The 21,220-nt window shown below is 48.2% G+C and overlaps 1 protein-coding gene across 4 annotated transcripts in view; it reads right to left on the bottom strand.

The window, feature by feature from the left end:
• Nucleotides 1-335: 335 nt before the first annotated feature.
• ZBTB40 (zinc finger and BTB domain containing 40) overlaps nucleotides 336-21,220 on the bottom strand; it is an 82,210-nt gene continuing 61,325 nt past the window's right edge. For 2 of the 4 annotated variants that reach the window (XM_012440063.2, XM_012440064.3), the window contains exons 11-19: nucleotides 20,141-20,309; nucleotides 19,349-19,816; nucleotides 18,361-18,567; nucleotides 14,136-14,300; nucleotides 11,346-11,560; nucleotides 10,021-10,183; nucleotides 9,209-9,295; nucleotides 7,319-7,545; nucleotides 336-5,276 (exon numbers count right to left, since the gene is read on the bottom strand). In XM_012440063.2, coding sequence (XP_012295486.2) covers nucleotides 5,082-5,276; nucleotides 7,319-7,545; nucleotides 9,209-9,295; nucleotides 10,021-10,183; nucleotides 11,346-11,560; nucleotides 14,136-14,300; nucleotides 18,361-18,567; nucleotides 19,349-19,816; nucleotides 20,141-20,309 — 1,896 coding nt within the window. In that variant the 3' untranslated portion in view covers nucleotides 336-5,081. The remainder of the gene's footprint in view (nucleotides 5,277-7,318; nucleotides 7,546-9,208; nucleotides 9,296-10,020; nucleotides 10,184-11,345; nucleotides 11,561-14,135; nucleotides 14,301-18,360; nucleotides 18,568-19,348; nucleotides 19,817-20,140; nucleotides 20,310-21,220) is intronic. The other 2 variants (XM_012440066.2, XM_012440065.2) reach the window with 2 other exon arrangements.

The following is a 21,220-nucleotide window of genomic DNA, read 5'->3' as shown; positions in this document are numbered from 1 at the left end:
AGCGTCAGGGCTGCGGGATCTGATGCATCTCCCCTGGTCTTCAACACTGGACGCTTCCTGCAGAAATCATGCACATCCCATCCGGGTCTCCTGCTCGTTTCCTTGTTGGCCATCAGCAATGTGACATTTTCAGCTGTTCACTGAGAAAGATTTGGTTTATTTTACAGCTATCTGCTCAGCACTTTGTACTCTGGGGCAGTTGAGATTCAAGAGATAAATGAAAAGTGGTGGGTGTTATAAGGATCCCCTAAGGATTCAGAGGAAGAAGAGAGACTACACAAAGACACAGGAACGAACATTCTCTTTAGTGCCGGAGAAGGCAGGGAACAGCTGACTTGTATGCCAAAAACTTTTATTAATAAAAGCTAAAATTTTCTACAGTAAATACATTAAATCCAGACTTTTAATTCATACTACAATTCTGTAGGGCAAGCACAATCATCTCCCCCATTTTATAATAAAGTCAAGAGCCAGGAGGAAGGAGCTCGGAGAGGGGAAGCATCTCACACAGTGTCGTACAGTTAGACAGCGGGATAGTGCGATGTACCAGGCTGGACACCAAAGCCTGTGCTCTGAAACCCTGCCCCACACTCACTCCCTGGGAAGGAGGGTTTAGGAAATGAGGCTTCACGTGAAGGGAGAGCTTTCTTCCCCCCAGGCCATGTTAACACGGCCTGAAGGTACACAAATGGCCCCTAGGACACCAGACCTATTGAGCCTGTCCCCGTCTGACACTGGCCCAGAAGCAAAGAGAAAGCAGGTCTGTAACATCACAGTCCATTTGAGATGCATGTGGCCTAATTTTTTTCAAAGTACATATTTTATTTATATAGATTAGTGCAAGTTGAACATGAATATGGTTTGTAATCCAATTTATACAGCATCACGTAGGGGCTGGCTGTGCTGGCCATGGGTGGAAGCAGGGCTGACTGGCCTTGGTAAAGGAAATGACAAACCTTCCCCCAATTTGGAAGCAATCTTAATTAGCCAGGGAGTGATTTTTTTCCTTCAACAGTGTAGTCCCCAAAGTACAGACAGCTTCTTTCTTCCTTATAGGCCGAGTCGTAGGAGTAGCAAATTTCTAAATTTTGGCTGTGCTTCTGAGCTTTTGGTCTAAATCCCACCAGCCCCAAAGTTTCCGTGACAACAAGATAAGGATCAACTTGCCTCTGACACTCCCTTCAGCCCCAAATGGTTCTTACTTCCATGTTCTTCCTACCTCCTGAGGATCACTGGGATACAAGCGGGACAGGGCTGGGGTGTGAACTCACCCTCGGGGAGGACTCATTACAGCATCCTTGCGTTTTCTCCATCACCATCCAGCTGTCTAGGTCCAATTTAATACCATGCTGCTTGCCTCTCCGGAACTGCTCGCCCACTTGTGTATGGTAGCAATTCCCTCCCTCCCTCGGTCAATGTGCGGCGTCCAGGCACATGAGGTTTGAAGGCACACCCGCCACCCCATTAGCCTGTCTTCAGCTGGTGGTGACCACGTCCCCAGCCCCCGGGTGAGAGAGGAACTCTCAGGAGCCTCTCTCACCATTCTCTTTCTCTTCTGGGAGTCCCATCTGGTTGATCCTGCAAATAAAGAGCAGGGACCTGTCTCCCCATTCACTGTCTGTCTGACTGGATTTCATTTCATCCCCCAGCCCCGATTATCAGAGCTCTAGCCTGAGGGATGAAGCTGACATGCTTCCCGTGGTCGGTGGGAAGTCAGAAAGCTTCCTCAGCGGAGACCCGGATCGTCAGGGAAACCTGGTATTCACACTGCAGAGCCTGCTACTCACTGGGCTCAGTTTCCCAAACACAAAGCTCCTGAGACAGAAGACACACACTACATAAAGTAAATGAGTAAAGACCCCTGGCCCTGCCCCTCTGGTTCCACGATCTGCTCATGTGTGTGGACAGTAGGGGTCTCACCTTCCTGCAGGAATCCTTACTCTTGAATCACCTATTTGCTGTCTCACTTACCTGTGATGGGCAAGTCCCGTTCCATAACGGACCCCAGTATTCCACAGAATCACACTCCGGCTTGGAATCTGACTGCCTTTCCCTCCTCAACCAGCCGGGCCATCAGCTCTGGGAGCAGAGGTCTGGGGACCCACCAAATAAATCCATGTGTTCCAAGAAGCCCACAGACTCCCTCACACCACCCCGAAGGCCCCAGAGTTCAGCCCAGAGGCCACAAGAGCAGCACCCCATGGGGGATGAGGCAAATGTAACACCAGGACCCCATGGAAGCAAGTGACGTGGACTCAGGAGCCCACACAAACACTGTCCTCTGCGGCAGCAATCCAGGTCTCCGGGGTAGAAGCAGGAGAAAGGGGTAAAATGGCCAAGCAGAGTTGGAAAGTTTTCCTACAATCAGATCCATGTCTGGGCTTCTCTAGAGAGCAAGACGACACACTCAGTCAGCGAGTGCAGAGCCCGCTAAGAGCAGACAATAAACTCGGGAAGGGCCTTCCCCTCTTTCTTGACGAGAACCAGCACTGGGTTTGTGCCTTCTGCCAAGTGTGCCATGGACCAGAGGGCGTCCGATGGGCCCTGGCAGCCAGTCTGACTTCTCTGTTCACTCTCAGCACAGTAAACTGCAAATCTGGTGATTCCGAAGAAAACAAATGTCTTGTCACAATCTGGGTCCCGAGCAGAAACCTGGCCAGGCGCAGTGGCTCACGTCTGTAATCCCAGCATTCTGGGAGGCCCAGGTGGGAGAATTGCTTGAGCTCAGGAGTTTGAAACCAACCTGGGCAACATGGCGAGACCCCGTCTCTACCAAAAAAAAAAAAAAGATAACAAAAATTAGCCAGTGGTGGTGGTCATGCCTGTGGTCCCAGCTACTTGGGAAGCTGTGGCAGGAGGATCGCTTGAGCCCACAGAGGTGGCACTGAGCCAAGATCATGCCACTGTATTCCAGCCTGGGAGACAGAGCAAGACCCTGTCTCCCCAACAAAAAGAACCCTGAGAAAGGGTTTCTCAGTGCTGGAAAGGACCTGACACTTGAATTCAAAACTTACAGCCCTCTTTATTCTGAAGAGTCTTTTTTTTTTTTTGAATCACTTTTCGCTATAAGCCCTCAGCAATTATTTCTTGTTTTGTTATGGAAGAAATTTTAGTGACTTTCACTGCAGCTCCTAAGCCCCATCCCATAGCTTGTGAGGGGTTACATTCTCATCCACTGGGCTTGGCACTGATGCCCTGTAAGCATGTGCCACTCTACTACCATCTTTCAGTGGGTTTTCTCTGGTGCCAAGGAGAGATCCACTGCCATTTTGCCACTTGCAGAACAAGAACTCTCCTGATCTGACAGTTCCCAGGACTGAAAAGCCTTAAGCCAGGGACAGCCTTGGTAGAAGCAGTGAGCCCTTCACGTGGTGATGAAGTCTTAAAGGTTTGAGCACCATCTTCTGGTCAGTTTTTGGTTTCTGAGGCCAACTCACCTTTAGAAACTTCATTTATTTCAGAACGGCAGAGCCTTAATTGACAAGATCAAGTGATCTGTGTATCAAAATGTGGACAGGACCAGAGACAGGTGTAGTTGGCTGGGGTGAGCTATCCCAGGCTGGCCGGAACTGGTGCTCGCCGCGGCGCCGCGGAAACCATCGGGCCTGCCTGCACAAAGCTGGCAGATGCCAGGCAGTGAGCGTCCTGGTCAGAAAGGCTCTGCCTTCTGCTCTTCAAGCAGCGTGAGACCTGACCACATGGGAGCAACACAAGCTTCCATGGTGACCAAACACTGAGCCCTGCCTCTGTACATGGCAGTGCGAGATGTGCCTGGAAGGAAGCAGTGGCCCCATATCTGCCAGTGTGGGATCCAAATGGGTACTCCCCTCCACAGGGTGTCAAGCCACACAAGGTGGCAGAGAGCCCGGACTGGTGTGTAAACACTGCACCAGCGAACTCCAACCTTTTGGCATGGAAGGAAAAGAAGATAAATGCTAGTCATTCTCTCCAAACGGCAGGAACCTGCATCTATCTAATTGCACTTCATAATGGATTCCACAAACCATTAATTTTCAGATTATATTTTAGGAACTGAAGATAAAAAAGCTTTGTGAAATTCAGACTGCAAAGGATCACTGACCTGCAGCAAGTGTGGCGGCCTGGGGGAGGTCAGGCAGCAGGCCACTCCCAAGGCCGGGAGCAGGTGGGAGCAGAGCCATGGGCAGTCGCGGCTGCTCCTCCACACGCAGACAGGACTGCCTGCCTGGCGCTGGTCACGGTCTGCATCACGTGACCCAGAGGGAGCGAGGTTGCCAGGTCAGGCAGAGGTTTCAGCCTTTGATTAAAGGAAAGGGATCAGGATGACAAGGACGAGCTGTGGGAACCAGCCTTCAGGAATGGAATACCAAGAAGAATGTCCTGGAGAGGCAGAGACTGTCTAGTGGCCAGAGGCATCACATTAAACACTCCAGCAGAAACTCCACAGCTTTGTTTTGGGAAGGACTGACAACTGACAAGGGGTAACCAGGCATGGAAATGAGGGCTACCTGTCCTACAGCCACCAGAAGGGTGCTGGGCGTGGCCACTGGTGCCGGAGGACCTCAGCAGAGGGTAGGATGACAGAACTGAGGAAGGGGTCAAGTGTGCTCACGGCTGAGGTCCCTGAACAGTCCATTGGTGCCCCTCACTTTAAATGGCTGGAGACACTGGCAAAATGTGCAACCTCCTGTGTGGGCCGAGTCCCATATCTAACCGCCATTCTGCCCGCTGACAGCTGCCGGCACATCGCACCTCCTGGGGTACCCTGGCCACCAGCTCCCATCCCACTGGTCTTTCAGATTCTGCTTCAGAAAGAAGCCACATGTCACTCGGGGATGACAGTGTGACAGAGGCTGCAGCAGCAGGCCTGTGGGGAAGGAGGCCTGTCTGCTACAGAGGATGGTGCTGTTGGTGTTGAGGGCTCAGAGGCTGTTGATTCTATGGAAACAATGAAGCTTCTGTCTGTTTTCCAGGTGAGACCTGTTGGTTGGTGCTAAGATGCTCACCACTCACAACCACCAGGGATGAAGGGCAAAAAAGGGCAAACCATGGGGCCTCCTCCCTGCTGCCGACGCAGGAAGGCTCTGCGGATGATCAGCCGCTCACTTGGCCTCACCACAGATCAGAGTCACCGTGCCATCCAGCAAATCCTCCACAGTCACCGCCACGAGCTCAGAGCTGGCCTGAGATGCCTGAGAATCTGGCAACGTCACAAACACCTGCGAGCCGGCAAGCTGGGTCTCCTCCAAAGTGATCACCTGCTCTGTCGGGGCCACTGGTTCTGGGGCTTGGATCACCTGAAAGGGAAAGACCATGAGGCTGCTCTGGGCAGTGTTCGCAGTGAGCTCCCTGATTTACATGGTTTTCATCTCGTGCTGTAATGATGATGTTTATGGTTACACCTGAGGAGAGCAATTACGTGTGCCTAATGGGAAGAGGCAAGTCTAACCCACCGGTGATGCAAAAGAGAAGGCCGCAAACAATTTAAATAACTGCGCACTAAATTGCTATAATTTCCCTCAGTACGCCATCTCGGGGTGCCGGACCCTATGATTACACACCAGTGAACGAACACCGGCTCTGTTTCTCACACTGGGTTTTCCTGTCTTCGGATGACACTGCAGAGGTGAGTGCCATGTGAGAGGAATGCTACTGAAGTCAGCTGGTCTCATGCCTGAAACATGGAAGCGGGACTGATGCACCACAGGCCAGGGCAGCGTCTCCGGACCTCTCTCAGGCTGACAGCCTTCCCAGGAGGCCACACAGTGACGGAGCTTAGGAGGAAGAAGAGTGGATGAACTGTGACTCCACTCGTTCATTCAGCTCACCAGCCTGGCAGGGCAAGTGCCCCCTTCTCTCCTCCTCAGGCCACATACGTCCCTTCCGAATCCATGTCATCTGTTGGAGATGGCCTTTCCAGCTCAGGGAGAACTAGGCTGTGGTTAGGCATACCCAGTTCCTACCTAAGTCTCCAAGTTGGTGTTTCTGACCCGTAGACCCTAGAAGAGCTAGATGTCCTTGATCTTTTTAAAGCAGAGGCCAGAGCCACCTTGCCCTTGAGAATGAGCCGAGAGCAGGCACCAGTGAGGAAGCCAAGCTCAGCTACTTCTCTAGGCAACAGGAGAAGAGACCGACTGTGGTGTTCAATCAGCAATGGTCTAGGATAGTAGGTTTCAGACTGTTTCTCTTGCCAGGAGCGGTGGCTCATGCCTGTAATCCCAGCACTTTGGGAGGCCGAGGCGGGTGGATCACCTGAGGTCGGAAGTTCAAGACCAGCCTGACCAGCGTGGAGAAACCCTGTCTCTAATAAAAATACAAAATTAGCTGGGATTGGTGGCACATGCCTGTAATCCCAGCTACTAGGGATGCTGAGGCAGGAGAATTGCCTGAACCCAGGAGGCGGAGGTTGCGGTGAGCCAAGATTGTGCCATTGCACTCCAGCCTGGGCAACAAGAGCAAAACTCCGTCTCAAAAAAACCAAAAAACAAACAAACAAAAAACTGCTTTTCTTTCCTTTTCTTTTAGAAATGGACCCTCCACCCCCACCTTTTCCCCAAAGGACATATTACCAAGAACCATAATATATAAAAAAGATAAAGCAGAGCACCTCTCAGTTGATATGACAGCAGAGTGCTGGCAGTAGTCCTGCCTACCTGACTCCCCTCCCCCCGTTCCCCAGAGGCCTGTAAGAACTTGGTTTGTAAATAAATGACTGATCTATGGAACTGCGCAGTGGGACAGTCTAACAGACCAAAACTTCAACAGTTTATGCTTCTCCCACCCACCCACAAATTACTGACGATGGATGGACCTGAGTTTATTTTCCTTTTCTGCCCATCCTCTCTGGAGAAGATCGGAAGAAGAGTGAGAGAGGATCAGGGAAGCAAAGAGCCCTGAAACATCAAGAGGTGGGATTTTTGCCCAGATAACGGTGAAAGGTCCACGTGTGTGCAAATGTGTACTGTGTCCAGCCCGGGGAGCTCTCCAAGTGCTTCAACTGCCCACAAAGAAGAGAAAGAGCTCTTCTTTCTCCAAGGCTTCCTGCAACTCTGACCACACCCCACCGTGTTTCTCAGAAGGCAGGGGAAGTGTGCACTGGGAGGAGGAACCAAGCTGTTTCTCTTTTGGAAATTCCTGTTCCAGGCTCCCTCTACCTAAGGGCCACTTTGCATGTGGCCACCAGAAGACTAGAATTTTCTGTTCTGTTTCGTAAGAGGTCCAGAGAGAATCTCTACAAGATCCCCAAGGAGTATCGCTGGGTGCTATGACAGAGCCACCTCTGGAGAAGCCTTAGGAACCCAGTGCTAGCATTCTGTGTAGCTGACAGCCCCGGAATCACCTGCACCATCTGTGAGGCTGCTGCCTGGGTTTCGGTGCTCATCACCTTTGGGTGCTCAGATTCCAGGTGACTGTCGAGCTGGGGCTGGGAGGTGAAGAGTTCCCCACAGAGCTCACAGGGGAAGGTGCTCTCTGACTGCTTGAAGTGCTCCGTGGTGACATGGTGCTGCAGCGCTCCAGGAAAACGGAAAGTAGCCGCACAGTACAAGCACCGGAATGGCTGGGACCCTGGAGGAGAGGGAGACAGAAGGGGCGGGCTGTGGGTAAAATGACAGAAGTGAGAGCAGGAAGACATGAGAGGAAGGAGCAATGAGGATCGAGGCTTAGAGGCAGATCCAGGTTTTGTGGGACCCGAAGGTTGTTCAATTTGGGGTGCCTTAAGGAAAATAATACAAAATGAAAGAGACAGAACTAGGTAGAGTCTTGGAAGGGTCCCATGCAAGTGAGGGGCCCTGAGATGACAGTTTCATTAGTATTAGATTCAGGCTAAATCTGTCTCTGCAGAAGCGCGTTATTCATTCAGCTGCAGATAATGATGCTGACGATACTGTATTTCATCCATTCTAAGAAATACATTTTAACATCTCTGAAATAGGATCGATGGCACCCTAGGACTGCTGTGGGCTAAGGCAGTCAGGTGCAATTGTCAACACACACATGAACATCAAAAGTGGCAGCATCAAGACTTGCAGGATGAGTGTCCACAGCTTAGAAGAAACTCTCTAAGACAGGAATGGTGGGGAATCAAAAGTAGACTAGTTTCACATAAGGCTCAAGAGACCAAAACCAAAGGCCTTCAGTTCTCTGGTGGAATCTTATACTCTGTTCCATCGCCAGTGTTCTTGATGGCAGAGTAATACTGGATTGAAAACGTGCTTGCTGACAATCAGAACTGAACGTCACTCTAAGAAGCTGGATTCTTCCCTTAATCAATTAATTTTTTTGTTTTCCTTTTTATGTATGCACACTGGAGTGAGTGACATGATAAAAATCTATGTCAAATTAAGTCCAAAATAGCACTTAGAATAATGTACAGATTCTAAGTGATAAGAAAGCACACTTTAACTGGCAGTAGTTTTTCTTTCTTAATAGTTCATTAAAAATGGTACATCTTGGCCGGGCGCGGTGGCTCACGCCTATAATCCCAGCACTTTGGGAGGTCAAGGTGGGTGGATCACCTGAGGTCGGGAGTTCGAGACCAGCCTGACCAACATGGAGAAATCCTGTCTCTACTAAAAATACATTAGCCAGGTGTGGTGGCGTGTGCCTGTAATCCCAGCTACTCGGGAGGCTGAGGCAGGAGAACTGCTTGAACCTGGGAGGTGGAGGTTGCAGTGAGCCAAGATCAACATCATTGCACTCCAGCCTGGGCGACAAGAGCGAAACTCCATCTCAAAAAAGAAAAGGTACATCTTATTTAGTTGGGCGTGGTGGCAGGTGCCTGTAATCTCAGCTGCTTGGGAGGCTGAGGCAGGGAGAACTGCTTGAACCCAGAAGATAGAGGTTGCAGTGAGCCGAGATTGCACCACTGCACTCCAGGCTGGATGACAGAGTGAGACTCTGTCTCAAAAAAAAATAAGTAAAAAATAAAAATAGCACATCTTATTACTGAAATTGTATTTATTTTTAACTGGCACTTTAGATTGGATGAAATATAGCAGTAACAATGACAATCACAGTTACTGCTTAAGGAATGCTTACTGATGCCAAGGGCTTCAGTTTTCACACTACTCCATGAGGCAGGCACTACCACTGTTCCCATTTTACAGATGAAAAAACGGAGGCACAAGTTTGTTAAGCGATTTAGCCTGGGTTGCAAAGCTGCCAGTGGTGGAGAGGAGACTCAGGCCCTGACAGTCTAGCCTAGAAGCACGCGGGCAGCAGTACTGACCTGAATGCTGGCACTTGACGTGCACCTGCAGCAAGGCTGGCGTGGGGAAGAGCTCCTTACACTGGTCACACTCGTGGAACTTCATGTCTGTGAAGTGCGGAAGGAAAGAAGCGGTGGGAAAGAACAAATGGTTGGCTCTCCGAGGCTGAAGAGTAACAGGGCTGGGGTTGGGGCGACGGCCAATACTTAGCAAGCATCTCCCCAGTGCCAGGAATCTTATAACCTATGGTATATTTGTACGATCTAGTGGTAAAGAGCGTGAGATCTGGATCCAGACTGCCTGGATGCTCAGAGGATTATTGTGAGAATGAAATGAGAAAATACAAACGAGGTGCTTAGCATGATGTCTTATACATAGGAAACGCTCTGTAACTGACAGCTGTTGTGATTATCACCATATTTACCTGCAAAGTAGGTTTTAATAAGTGCCATTCTGGAGAGAAGGAAACAGGCTCAGAAAGGAGAAGTCACTTGCCAAGGTCATGCAGCTGATAAGTGCTGGAATCAGGATTTCCACTCAGGCCTGCCTACCACAAGGCTGACACCCTTCCCAGGTGCCGTGACAAGTTCTCACTCACTCAGGGGTGGTGGGAGCTTATACTGCTCTACGCTTCCTGGTTTGAGAACCACTGCCACTCAAGCTGCTGCTACTGATGGACTAGAGTGGCAGCCTTCAGGTGTGCTGGGGCAGAACAAAGGTAATTACCACTGCACACCACACTAGCCTATTAGAAGTCGGGGTTTCTGGTGGAACCCAGGAGGCTGCACTATCAAGTCCCTCCCACTCTCGGCCGGCAGTATCCAAACTTCACCTGCATGCTCTGCTTTGATGTGCTTCTTGTGCTCTATGGTGTTGGGGAAGGTTTTGTCACAGGAGCTGCATTGGAGTGATGAGAACTTGGAAGACCGGTGGTTCTGAGCAGCAAACACGTCAGGGTGGTGGGTCCGATTGTGGTACCACAAGCCAGACAATTGCTGCAACGAATTTGGCAAGTGTTAGGTCTTAGAAAGCTCCAGCAAGCTGGAGAGCTCAAGAGGCTCTCAAGAGAGGGAGAAATACATTTTTGGGTAAGCTTATGTTTCTAGCATCACACACTCTTACCTGTCACACAGGGTGCTGATGTGAGGAGAGGCTGGTATTTCTGAGAACAAGGCAACTAGGTATTCATTGAGAGGCCACTACAGGGCAGGGCTCCAGGGAGTCCTACACACTCTCATTCCTTACAGCAAGCCTATGAGGGAGGCGTTAGGGTCTTCCTAGTGAGTGGAAGCGGAGGCACAGAGGGTCTGAATGACTAATCATAGCATCAGTAGAGAGCAGGACCAGGATTCAGGCCCAGGTCTTCCAACTCTTAACACCTGTGTGCTTCACCACCGAGCGGCACCTCACAACTTCCCAGGGAGCTGGGGCACAGCAGGGCAGGCTGCTGGAGAAGTGCATGCAGCCCTGGCCCCCACTTTCCCTACAATTCCATGCCATCCTAGAGCTCATGCCTAGGTCTCCATTCTGGAACGCTAATGTTACAACATGAGACTTGGCACAAAGTTAGCTCTCAGTTTTTGCTGAGCTAAAATGAACAGTTATGCTTCTTTGTACCCAAATCTTATAGATACCAAAAGGACCATTCTTTTCTCTAAAGTTTCAAAGCTTCTGATAGATATAGTTTCTTTTTAGTTCTATGTGGGGCTTCACTTTAATTATATACAAAATCCTAAGGTAAAAAGGCTGAGCCCTTCCCTGGGAGTTAAACAAACACTAACTGTGCCAAACAAGGTAATTCCAGGTAGTGTTCCACTCCCCACTGCCAATCACGCCCACTGACATGTGGGAGCAGTGGGTTCCATGGAAGGTGAGCGTCCAAGGGGAAAAGCAGCATTCTATTCACGACAAGTCTGCTGTCTAACAGAAGCAGCATATGAACTCTTTGCTCCAATAATGAGCTCCCCAACTGCAGTACTCTGACCAGATCTCCTTAGAGAATCTGAACCACAAGCTGCAACCTTCATGAGAATCAGCCAATTGTCACATCCTGGATACAACATACGATCTGCAAGCCACCAAGTCAGGAATCAGGGAAGATCAAATGGAGAGTGGGCCAGGGATTAGGGAAGAGCTCCCAGTGGCACTGGAGGTCACCTGGTAGGCCTTGTTGCAGATCCCGCAGCTGAAGGGCTTCCCTCCAACGTGGGTCACCATGTGGCGCTCCAGCATGGAAGGGGCACTGAAGATCTTCCCACATGTGGGGCAGGGGTGGTACTCTTTGGAGTGCACCTCATGGATATGCTTCCGGTGATCCTGAAGAGTGGGGAAACTCATCCTGCACTTCTTGCAGTCGTAAGGATCTTCTATGTCTGGTTTCATGGGACATCCATGAGAGGACGAAGTGGAAAGGAAAAGAAAACACCAGAGGCAGCCATCAGTGAGACACTGGTTGTTGTGCACAGCAACAGATGTGAAGACTGTGTTTAGATAACAGGCAGGGCCATAGACTCCAGGGATCAGAAATCAGTGTGGCAGTCACCTGCTACCCCTTCCTTTATCCCAGGAGATGGGATTCCTCCAGGGTTTCGAGACTCATCACCTCTGCAGCAGCGTCTACTTCACCTCCATTCCTCATTTTACATCTTACAAGTTAAATTACACTTTACCAACTTCCAGGGAGTTTCACCCTGGCTCGTCCTGTTTGCAGTGGGCATTCTGGAGTTTTCTAATTCTCTATAGAGACTCCCAGCACACTCCGCAGAGCATCACTGATTCCTCTGTCATCAACAGCACAAGTGGAGGGTTGTTTCCTCTCTCCCAACTTCAGATTCAACAATAAAAACATTAGCATAATCAAGCAGGTTCTAGGTGCTGTTTGTAAATTCACTCAACTCTTCCAGTAACTCTGAGTAGGTTCTATTATCATCCCTATTTTACAGATGAGGAAAATCAAGGTTTAGAGTGGTGAGGCATTATCTTGCCCATGGGCACAATTAAGAAACAGCTGAACTGAGAAACAATCCCATCTCTCACTCTCAAATCCATGCTCTGAGAGCTACATGCTTAACTGGATATGCCAACTCTTCAGTGAGACCCCCAAAACAAAAACTAGAAGTGATGAAGAATACATTCGCCACCCTATGGCAGAAAACTTTGGTCTTTTTCTTAAAGCAACAGAAATCAAAACGTTTTAATAAAATCCTTTGCTCACAAGCCAATCTTTTATGTGCATTGATTCAGATTAATTCAGGAATTCTGACAGGCAGCAGCACTCGGTATCACTAACTAGTTTCCCTGTGGACATGAGCTCTTGAAGTCTCAGTTTTACACCGTCTTCTATGACACTTTGATGCAGCTTTCCATAAGCAACGGTGTGGTTCTATGAAACAGGCAAGAAATGGGAGCGAGAAGGGCCTGGATGTGAGGCCAGCCATGGATGATTCAGTTTAGGGTATGACAAAGGATTCTGGGTCCTTGCCCTTCTGAAAGTTAATAATGCCTTCCCCTTTCTGATGCCCACATAATGCCACTGGGAAAGGAAGGCTAAAGCAGAATGTCATTAAAGAGGTCAAGAGGACATCAAAATTGTGGCACTGGATCCAAGCCAAATCTCTCATCTGGAAGCCTACTGTAACTGGATTTTTGGACAGCCTTGTAAACTCCTTGGAGGGCAAAGGGCCACACTCTATATTGCCCCAGCATCACCCAGTGTGTAGCCACATGCTGGGCACATAGGATCTCTGGCAAAGTCCTTGCTGGCTGGCTGACGACAGACTTGGATGTGTTTACATAAAGCGCACTTGTGAGACACTGTATCTGCCAACAGCTAGAAACTGGTGTGTGGGAAGAGGGCTGCGGAGGGAAGAATAATATGTGAGATGCATGGCATGCAAAAAAGACAAGCTTTGATGGTAACAAATGGCATCTTAGAGGGTTGCTCTTGTCACCAATAATAATAATATCAGGCATTACTGAGCATTTTGTGTGTCAGGTGTGGCGTGTCATGCTTTCCATGTGAGCTCATTTAATTCTAATTACAGTCCAAGGTGGTGGCATTATTATTTGCTCTAGTTTACAGAAGGGGCATAAGAGTCTAAAAATGGTAAATAAATTTGCTTAAGGCCTCAAGGAAACTAAGCGTCAGGGTCAAGATTCAAGTCCGAGCCCTGATTCCAGACTCCGAGCTCTTAACTCCCCTGCTGTGCTGTGCTGTGCTGATTACACTCCTGCTGCAACAAGAGAGGCTGAAGAAAATGTGATATGGCCAGCCAAATGCCACACTGGTGATTTCCCAATGGTGTGATGAGGAATCACAGAACTTCTTTGTCCTTCCTTCCTGTGTGTGTGTGTGTGTGTGTGTGTGTGTGTGCACCCATGCACACATGCATGCTAAATAAAAGTGTGTCTTTGTCTGTGTCAGTTCTTGTAGAAAGGGAGAAAGACAGGGGCAGACCCCAGTAACTGTGTGAAATACAATGGCATTCGGAAGAGAACGCTGGGCAGGAGGTTTTTAAGGGAACATGGCCAAGGACCACTTATGGTGGTAGACATGAACTCAGAAAGTGTCTGGATTGTTCCTATGGGAAAAGGCAGATGGAAGATGGACTAATGGAAATATTCCAGTGCTCTGGAGCCAATCAGTTATAGAGGTTTTCTCCTTCAAACAGAATTTGCCTCCGTTGGACAAACAGTGCTGGGTAGGCTAAAAAGGAAGACGGTGAAACAACCTGGCCAGAGAGAAATAATTGTTATGTGAGATACCTTAAAATGAGATTCTTCCTGAAACAGGAACGAGGGATTCTGGGTTATGCAGGGGAACTAGTAAGGGGAAGGCACCAAATGGAGCTTGGGTCTGATGAATTGACCCCTCCACTGCAATTATGACATGCTTTCCCAGTGCCAGGCTGGCACTGAGGGCTTGAGATCCACAATCTCAGTACATACTGTGAAAGGTATGCAGATGGATGGAGAGGCCATTAGCTTGCCGGAAGCCCTTGCCACAGTCCCTGCAGACATAGGGCTTGTCCCCAGTGTGGGTCCTCACGTGGCGGGACAGCTCAATGGACTGGGCAAACACAGCATCACAGTACTGGCACGCGTACATTTTCCCTGCAGATACACATGAGCTTATTAGAGTCAGCACTAAACATTTATGGCATTGCTACAAACAAAATCTAGTTCTACAGCACGTATCTGGGAAATATCATCTGGTAGATGACATTAAAACATCAGGCAGTCTGCAATACGCTGGGTGAGATCTGAGCCGCCTCGTCACATGGCACCTCATGAACACAGCCAATCACACAGAAGGTGTGACTGTAGTTGGACAAAGGAATAAGGACAGAGTTCTCACTGCACAAGACAACCCATCTGTTCATCAGCCACCACAAGTATGGAACCAGATACATCCCTGTGACCAGAAATACGTCCGTTTGGATCCCTTTGCAACATACACAGTGTGGATTTGCAACTGCACACAAAGGTGAGCGACGTGCATTCAGAGAAGAATGAAAGCCTTCTTCCAGTCGCTTGCTCTGAAGTTATTACGTATCCCTTGGTTTCTCTATTTTCATATGCACACAATGAGGATATAATGACCAGACTGTCAAAGATTATTACAAAATGTGGAGAACTGGCATTTGTAGAAAATGTTAGACCAATTGAACCTCCAAGCCTCTTACAGGCCAAGAGAGGAAGCAGGGCGATCAGTGAGGCGAGGCTCCAGAACCCCAGATCCCAGGGTCTACCACAACTAGGGCAAGCAGCCTCATTTTCAGTGTTTATGTATTGGGCTGCAAAATAAGATTTTGTTAGGAAAAAAAAGGGTTCCTTGAATGGAGAGGTGAAATTATTGAGGAGCCTGGGGCTTCGTCCTTGACGTCCTTAATCCTCAGTTTCTAGATGATCCTGTCTCCGTTCCTTGTACACCATCTGTACTGGACGGCTCCTGTAGTATAGCTCCAGCTCCCACCTTTCCCCAGAACTCCGTATGTCCACCTCCCCACTGCCCTGCTCTCCACCTGATATCTAGTAGGTATCTACGGTGTATCATACCCCAAACAGAGCTCCCAATGCTCTAACCCTACCACCCCCACAGCCACCACCCACACACGCTCCGACTCCCCCATTTCAGTAAATGGCAGCATCGTTCACTCAGTTGCTCATGGCAAAGCCCCAAAGCCTTTAGTTCCTTTCTTTCCCTCACATCCCACATCCAATCCACCATGAGTCCTGTCACCTCCATTTCCAAAGATATATCCTAAAACGTGAACGTTCTTTACACCCCCACTAACACAACTCTAGTGGAAAACAATATCACCTCTGTGCTGGACGGCTCTAACAGCCTTCCGATTCCCTCTTGCCCTACTGTAGCTTATTGTCTGGAGTGGCCAGAATTAACTTTTGAAAATGTAAGTTAGATCCTACCATTCTCTGTTCAAAACCCTCCTATGGCTTCATGTGGTAGGCAGGATGATGGCCTCTGAAGATGGAGACACCTAATTCCTGAAACCTGTGTATATGTTACCATACATGGCGAAAGGACTTTGTGAATGTGACTGAATTAAGGATCTTGTGATGGGGGGTTGTCCTGGATTATCCAGATGGACCCAATGTAATCACAAGGGTCCTCATAAGAGGGAGGAAGAGGCTGGGCATGGTGGCTCATGCCTGTAATCCCAGCACTTTGGGAGGCTGAGGTGGGTGGATTACGAGGTCATGAGTTCAAGACCAACCTGGCCAAGATGGTGAAACTCTGTCTTTACCAAAAATACAAAAATTAGCCAGGTGTGGTGGCAGGAGCCTGTAATCCCAGCTATTCAGGAGGCTGAGGCAGAGAACTGCTTGAACCTGGGAGGCGGTGGTTGCAGTGAGCCAAGATTGCACCGCTGCAGCACTCCAGCCTGGGCAACAGAGTGAGACTCCATCTCAAACAAAAAAGGGAGGAAGAAGAGTCAGAAAAGGAGGCACGGCGATGGAAGCAGAGGTTGGAGTGATGTGGCCAAGAGCCAGGGAATGTGGGCAACCTCTCGGGGCTGGAAAGGCAAGGAATGGGATCTCCCCTAAAGCTGCCAGAAGGAAGGACTCTGCCGAAAGCTTGAATTTAGCCTCACGAGACCCATTTTGGATTGCTAACCTCATATATTTGGGTTGTTTTAGGCCACTATTTGTGGTAATTTGTTACAGCAGCAGGATAAACTAACACACTTCACATAAAAAACAGAAGTCCTCGCCTTGGCTTCTAAGACCCTCCAACGACCAGCCTTTGCTAGCATCTCTGGCCTTATCTCCTAATGCTCTTCCTCGTTGACTCTGCTTTAGCCCCTTCCAGTTTTCTGCAGTCTCTCATGCAGGTAAAGCTTGTTTTTACTGGGGAGGGGCCTCTGCACTTGGGGTGCTCTCCTTCTAGGTCTTCCACTGGCTCCATCTCTCACTTTGTTTAGGTTTCTCTGCAAATGTTACCTCGCAGAGGCCTTCTCTGATGATACAAATAGCGCCTCCCAAGCTCTGTCCCCTCACTGTGTACCCTGCATGCTTCTTCATAGCAATGTGCTATCTCAATTTATACTACATATTTACTGTCAGTTTTACCTAGTGGGAGATGTAAGCCCCATGAGAGGGGTACGTATATTTACAATACCCCATGCCTGAAACCGTGCTTATGGAATTCATTCACTCGGCAAATACTGACCGAGGGCCTACTATTGCCAAGTACTAGCCTGAGTCCCACGGATACAGCAGTGGGAAAAGAAAGACTAACAGCTTGACCCTCACAACGCTGCATTCTAACAGGGAACACTAAGTATAAATGAAGTAACTTACTAAAGTAGATCCTGCATCATATAAGAAGCACTATGGGAGAAAAGTACTGCATGGAAGCCAGGGGTGCGGTGCTGAGACCTTACAGAGGGTGATCAGGAAGGAACTCACAGAGAAGCTAAGTGTGAGTAAGGCCTCAAAGGAGGTGAGGAAGTGAAGCATGAGGTGTCTGAAGGGAAGCATCCCCAGCAAAGGGAAGGGTAAGAATAAAGGTCCTGGGGCAGGTGCCTGCAGGCCTGAGGTGTGGCCAGAAAACTAAAATGGGCAGGCCTAAGAGATGAAGTCAGAAAGGAACCAGGAAACTTAATCACAGAGGGAGGGCCTGGGAGGCTATCTTAAGGACACTGGATCTCACAACTGAGTTGGACAAAAAGCCACTGTATAGTTTGGAGCAGAGAAGTGACCTATATGGTTTAATTTTTTTTAAGTATCAAGAGGCATGGTGACAGCAAGACCAGTTTTGAGGCTACTGTGACAGTCCAGGTCAAACGAGGGTTACATTCTAATTTATACAGAAACGCTCTAAACAATACATAGACTCCTTCACGAAGCTTTCCCTGACAATGCACCTCCTCCTCCCCTCCATCTGGACTAGAGACTCCTTCTCCATCCTTCCTCATCATGCTGGTGTTATTCAGTATCATATGGCTGACAAGCTGCAGTATAATGGGCACTGTACTCCCCTTCCCCCTTGAGGTCATAAGCTATGGAACACAGGAATCCCAGCTCAGCCCCTTGGCATCTCCCACTGCCTGATTCACAGTAGGTACTCAGTCAGGGTCTTTCTCATGCTTGAACTCAACCTCAAAGCTCAAAGAATTCTATGTAAATTCTTGTAACTTTTAATGGCAAAAACTGCAATGATTTTGCATGTTGTATTTGCAACCTAATATAGTCATAGGAGGTCAGCCAGCCTCTTTCAAAAACTCTCCCAGTAAGCAGTTTACATGTCTGTGCAGAGCTATTCCCAGTTGTCTGTTTGCCTAGAGACTGTGCATTGTTTTTTAAAATATTTTTATTTTTAACTTTTGTGGGTATGTAGTAGGTGTATATACTTATGAGTTACATGAGATGTTTTGATAAAGGCATGCAATAAAAAAATAATCACATCATAGAGAATGAGAGATCCATTCCCTCCAGCATTTATCCTCTGTGTTATAAACAATCTAAATTACACTGTTTATTTATTTTAAAATGGACAATTAAGTTATTATTGACTATAGTCTTCCTGTTGTGCTATCAAATGGCTTTGTTTGTCATTTGAGATATACAGCACACTTAATCCAAATGGGGTTTAGGCAGCTCACAGTGGAAGTCTGCAAGAGAAATGAAGAACTGCACCCCGCCTTACCTTCTGAGTGCTTCTTCTTGGTGTGATAGGCCAAGGCAGAGGCCTGGGTGAAGGTCATGAGGCAGTGCTTGCACATGAACGGACGGTCTCCTGTGTGAAGGCGAAGGTGGTTCTTCAGGGTGGAATTGGCTGCAAACTTCGCCCCACACTCTTCACAGGAGAAAGGCTTCTCGTCAAAGTGCTCCGTCAGCTTGTGGTACTGCATGCCTAGGGAAACCACGCATACCAGGGCCAGAAGGGATGCTACTAATCAGTGTATGAATCTAGCACAGGATGCCAAGAGCACTGTCTCAGGCCAGGCCTCCAGAGGAAGCACAGCACCGAGCCCAGGGTGCCAGGCCACGGTAGTGCCCACTGCACACATCCACGCTGCTCTTTTGCCCACCAACTGGCATCCCCAAAGTCACCTGGCCTCACTCCTGGATGGATCCGGTAGAAAGTGAGGCTGGGCTTATCTTCCCCATTCCCCCTCTCTTAAAGAAGATCCAGCTACCCAGAACTAGGGAAACTCAACTTGCCTTCATGAGGTTTATCCAGATTCTTAGGATAAGGGAAAACCATTCTGACTATACATCCCATAATTTCCATGACTCTTGTTTGTTACCAAGAAACAGGTGGCACATGGGAACACGAGCCAGGTATTAAGTAGCAAGCTATTACTGTAAACAATAAGGGCTATATGCTGTTGTGTGCTCGCTCTATTACAGCACTGCACTAGTGTTTAGCTCTGTTACCTCAAGTCTTCATAACATTCCAACAAAGTAAGTGGTATCAGGGTGCTGCTTTAATAGATTTGGGGAAATCAAAGCTCAGGGGGCTGATTCCAAAGCCCATGCTCTTCTCAAAATATTGCCCTGCCTCTGTAGGAACCTGCTCTATTTTCTAAGCCCACCCACCACCCTCATTGCACACAACTAGGGGCAAGGCCTGAAATCCAAACAATAAAACCTACAATTATCATCCTGTTACTTTGCCTTCTTGAATGTACCTGAGGCATGGGCAAATTCTCTCCCACAGAGGTCACATGTCACTGGAAGCCTCTTTTTCTTCTTCTTGGGGACGTCGGCCTCTCCGCCTGCACCATGGGCCTCCAGCTGATGTTTCTCCAGCTCCTTCTTAGAATCCTTGGTCTCGCTGCACTCCTTACACTGCACCTGTTTGCTCTTGGCCACGCGGCAGCGCTTCATGTGCACCTTCAGGCGGCAATAGAAATGGAAGCTTTTGTCACAGGCCTTACAGACAAAGCTCTTCTTGGCGGGGTCTGGGGAGGCAGAAGCCTCTTTCTCTTGCTGTCCTGGCAAGGAAGCAGTCTCTCCTTGATCGTTCTGTTCCCCAGGCCGGCTGTCTTCTTTGGCTGGCTTGGCTGCCTTTTCATCTTCTTTGTGGTTGGCTTCAAGGTGAAATTTATTACTCACCTTCCATGTTTCCTTCTCTCCATCTTCCTTAGTAAGGACACCTGCATAAGAGAGACATCTCGTGGCTCTGGGAACTCTGTTTCTCTTTTCCTTTATAACTTTTCTAACACACTTCTTAAAGGAGACTAGAGACTACTTGAAATCCTCAAAAACACTCTGAAGTCATATCACTGTCTTCTTTACTTTCCAATAAACACAAAGAACATTTTCCTCTATGTCTCACAATTTTTTTAGGTATTGAGAACACATAAAATGAATATGTAACTTAAGGTTGTGATAAACTCTTACATGAACTTCTGCCTCTTTCTTCAGGAAACAACCTGGGGTCCTGCAGGAACCCCCTTCCGGCCCAGCCCATTCCTTACCAGTGTCTGCTAACTCCTGCATGACGGGCTGCAGGCCTGGGAAAGATTTGTGGACACTGCACAGGAGGTGGCATATTTCAATGGCCGAGACCGATCTTTCCACAGCTCTGCTCAGCGCTGCTCTCAGGGAAGCTTCAGGGCTGGCTGTCTCAGAGGAAATGCTCAGAATCTAAATGAATACCAGGAGACAAAGGTGTGGGGTTAATCTCAGCAGATTTTCTCCACGGTTTTCAACTTAAAAAAAAAAAAAAAGCTAATCCCAGGAAGGCATTGCTCCATTTATAAGCAGTTTATATATTGCCTTGTGATAAATGTAGTGGACAGCTCTGTTTGCCAAAGAACAAGAAAACTAACAAAACAAAAAAGAGAAGCATGGATCCAGATAAATGTGCAAATACAAAGAAGAAACATGCAGGGAAGCATAAAGCATTTTCTATAAGAAACAGCGTCTCAGAAACTAGGAGTCTCCTGAAGACCTTTTCTGGATCTTAATATTAAAAGCTTGAAAAGCTATAGGATTTGGTCGTTGGTGTGTCTGTCTTGAAAATCAGGATAAATTTTCATAATATATAATTGTCTCAATGTCTGGAAGTAATTCTGCATGATCAGTGGCTTTGTATTTTTAGACACTTAGATGTACCCGTTTAAACGTCATTTTCTTTCACAAAGAAACTCAGCGTTTTAAAGAAGGTTCAAATAGAAGCTTTAAAGAGGCCAAGAATATTATTTCAAAGCCATCGTCCTCTTTCAGAATGTTAGAGCTATCAGCAGAAAGAGTCGGTACACTGAGAAAATAAAGCTAAACCATCCACAGATGGCCAAATGGAATTTTCATTTTGGAAGATATTTTATTTCTGCTCTTTTCAAGTCTATCTAAATAAACCTGATGTCCCTGGAGGCAGGCATGAGACTAATTAGTGAGGCTAAAACTGATCAACTGCAGAAGCCCCATCTCTGAAGCTGTGGTGTGCTGGAGAGAGTCTAGCAGATGAATCTTTCCTCTGAAGCCCCACAGAAATGTGTGCCATCTTCTTCCCATCTGAGTCAGACCAACATGTGGCTGTCACCTGTATAGAGACA

Source organism: Aotus nancymaae, unplaced genomic scaffold, assembly GCF_030222135.1.
Source record: "Aotus nancymaae isolate 86718 unplaced genomic scaffold, 86718_ANA_hifiasm-v0.15.2.pri h1tg000053l, whole genome shotgun sequence".
NCBI lineage: Eukaryota > Metazoa > Chordata > Mammalia > Primates > Aotidae > Aotus > Aotus nancymaae.
Note: the sequence above shows the minus strand (reverse complement) of the source record. Positions and strands in the feature narration are given on the sequence as shown.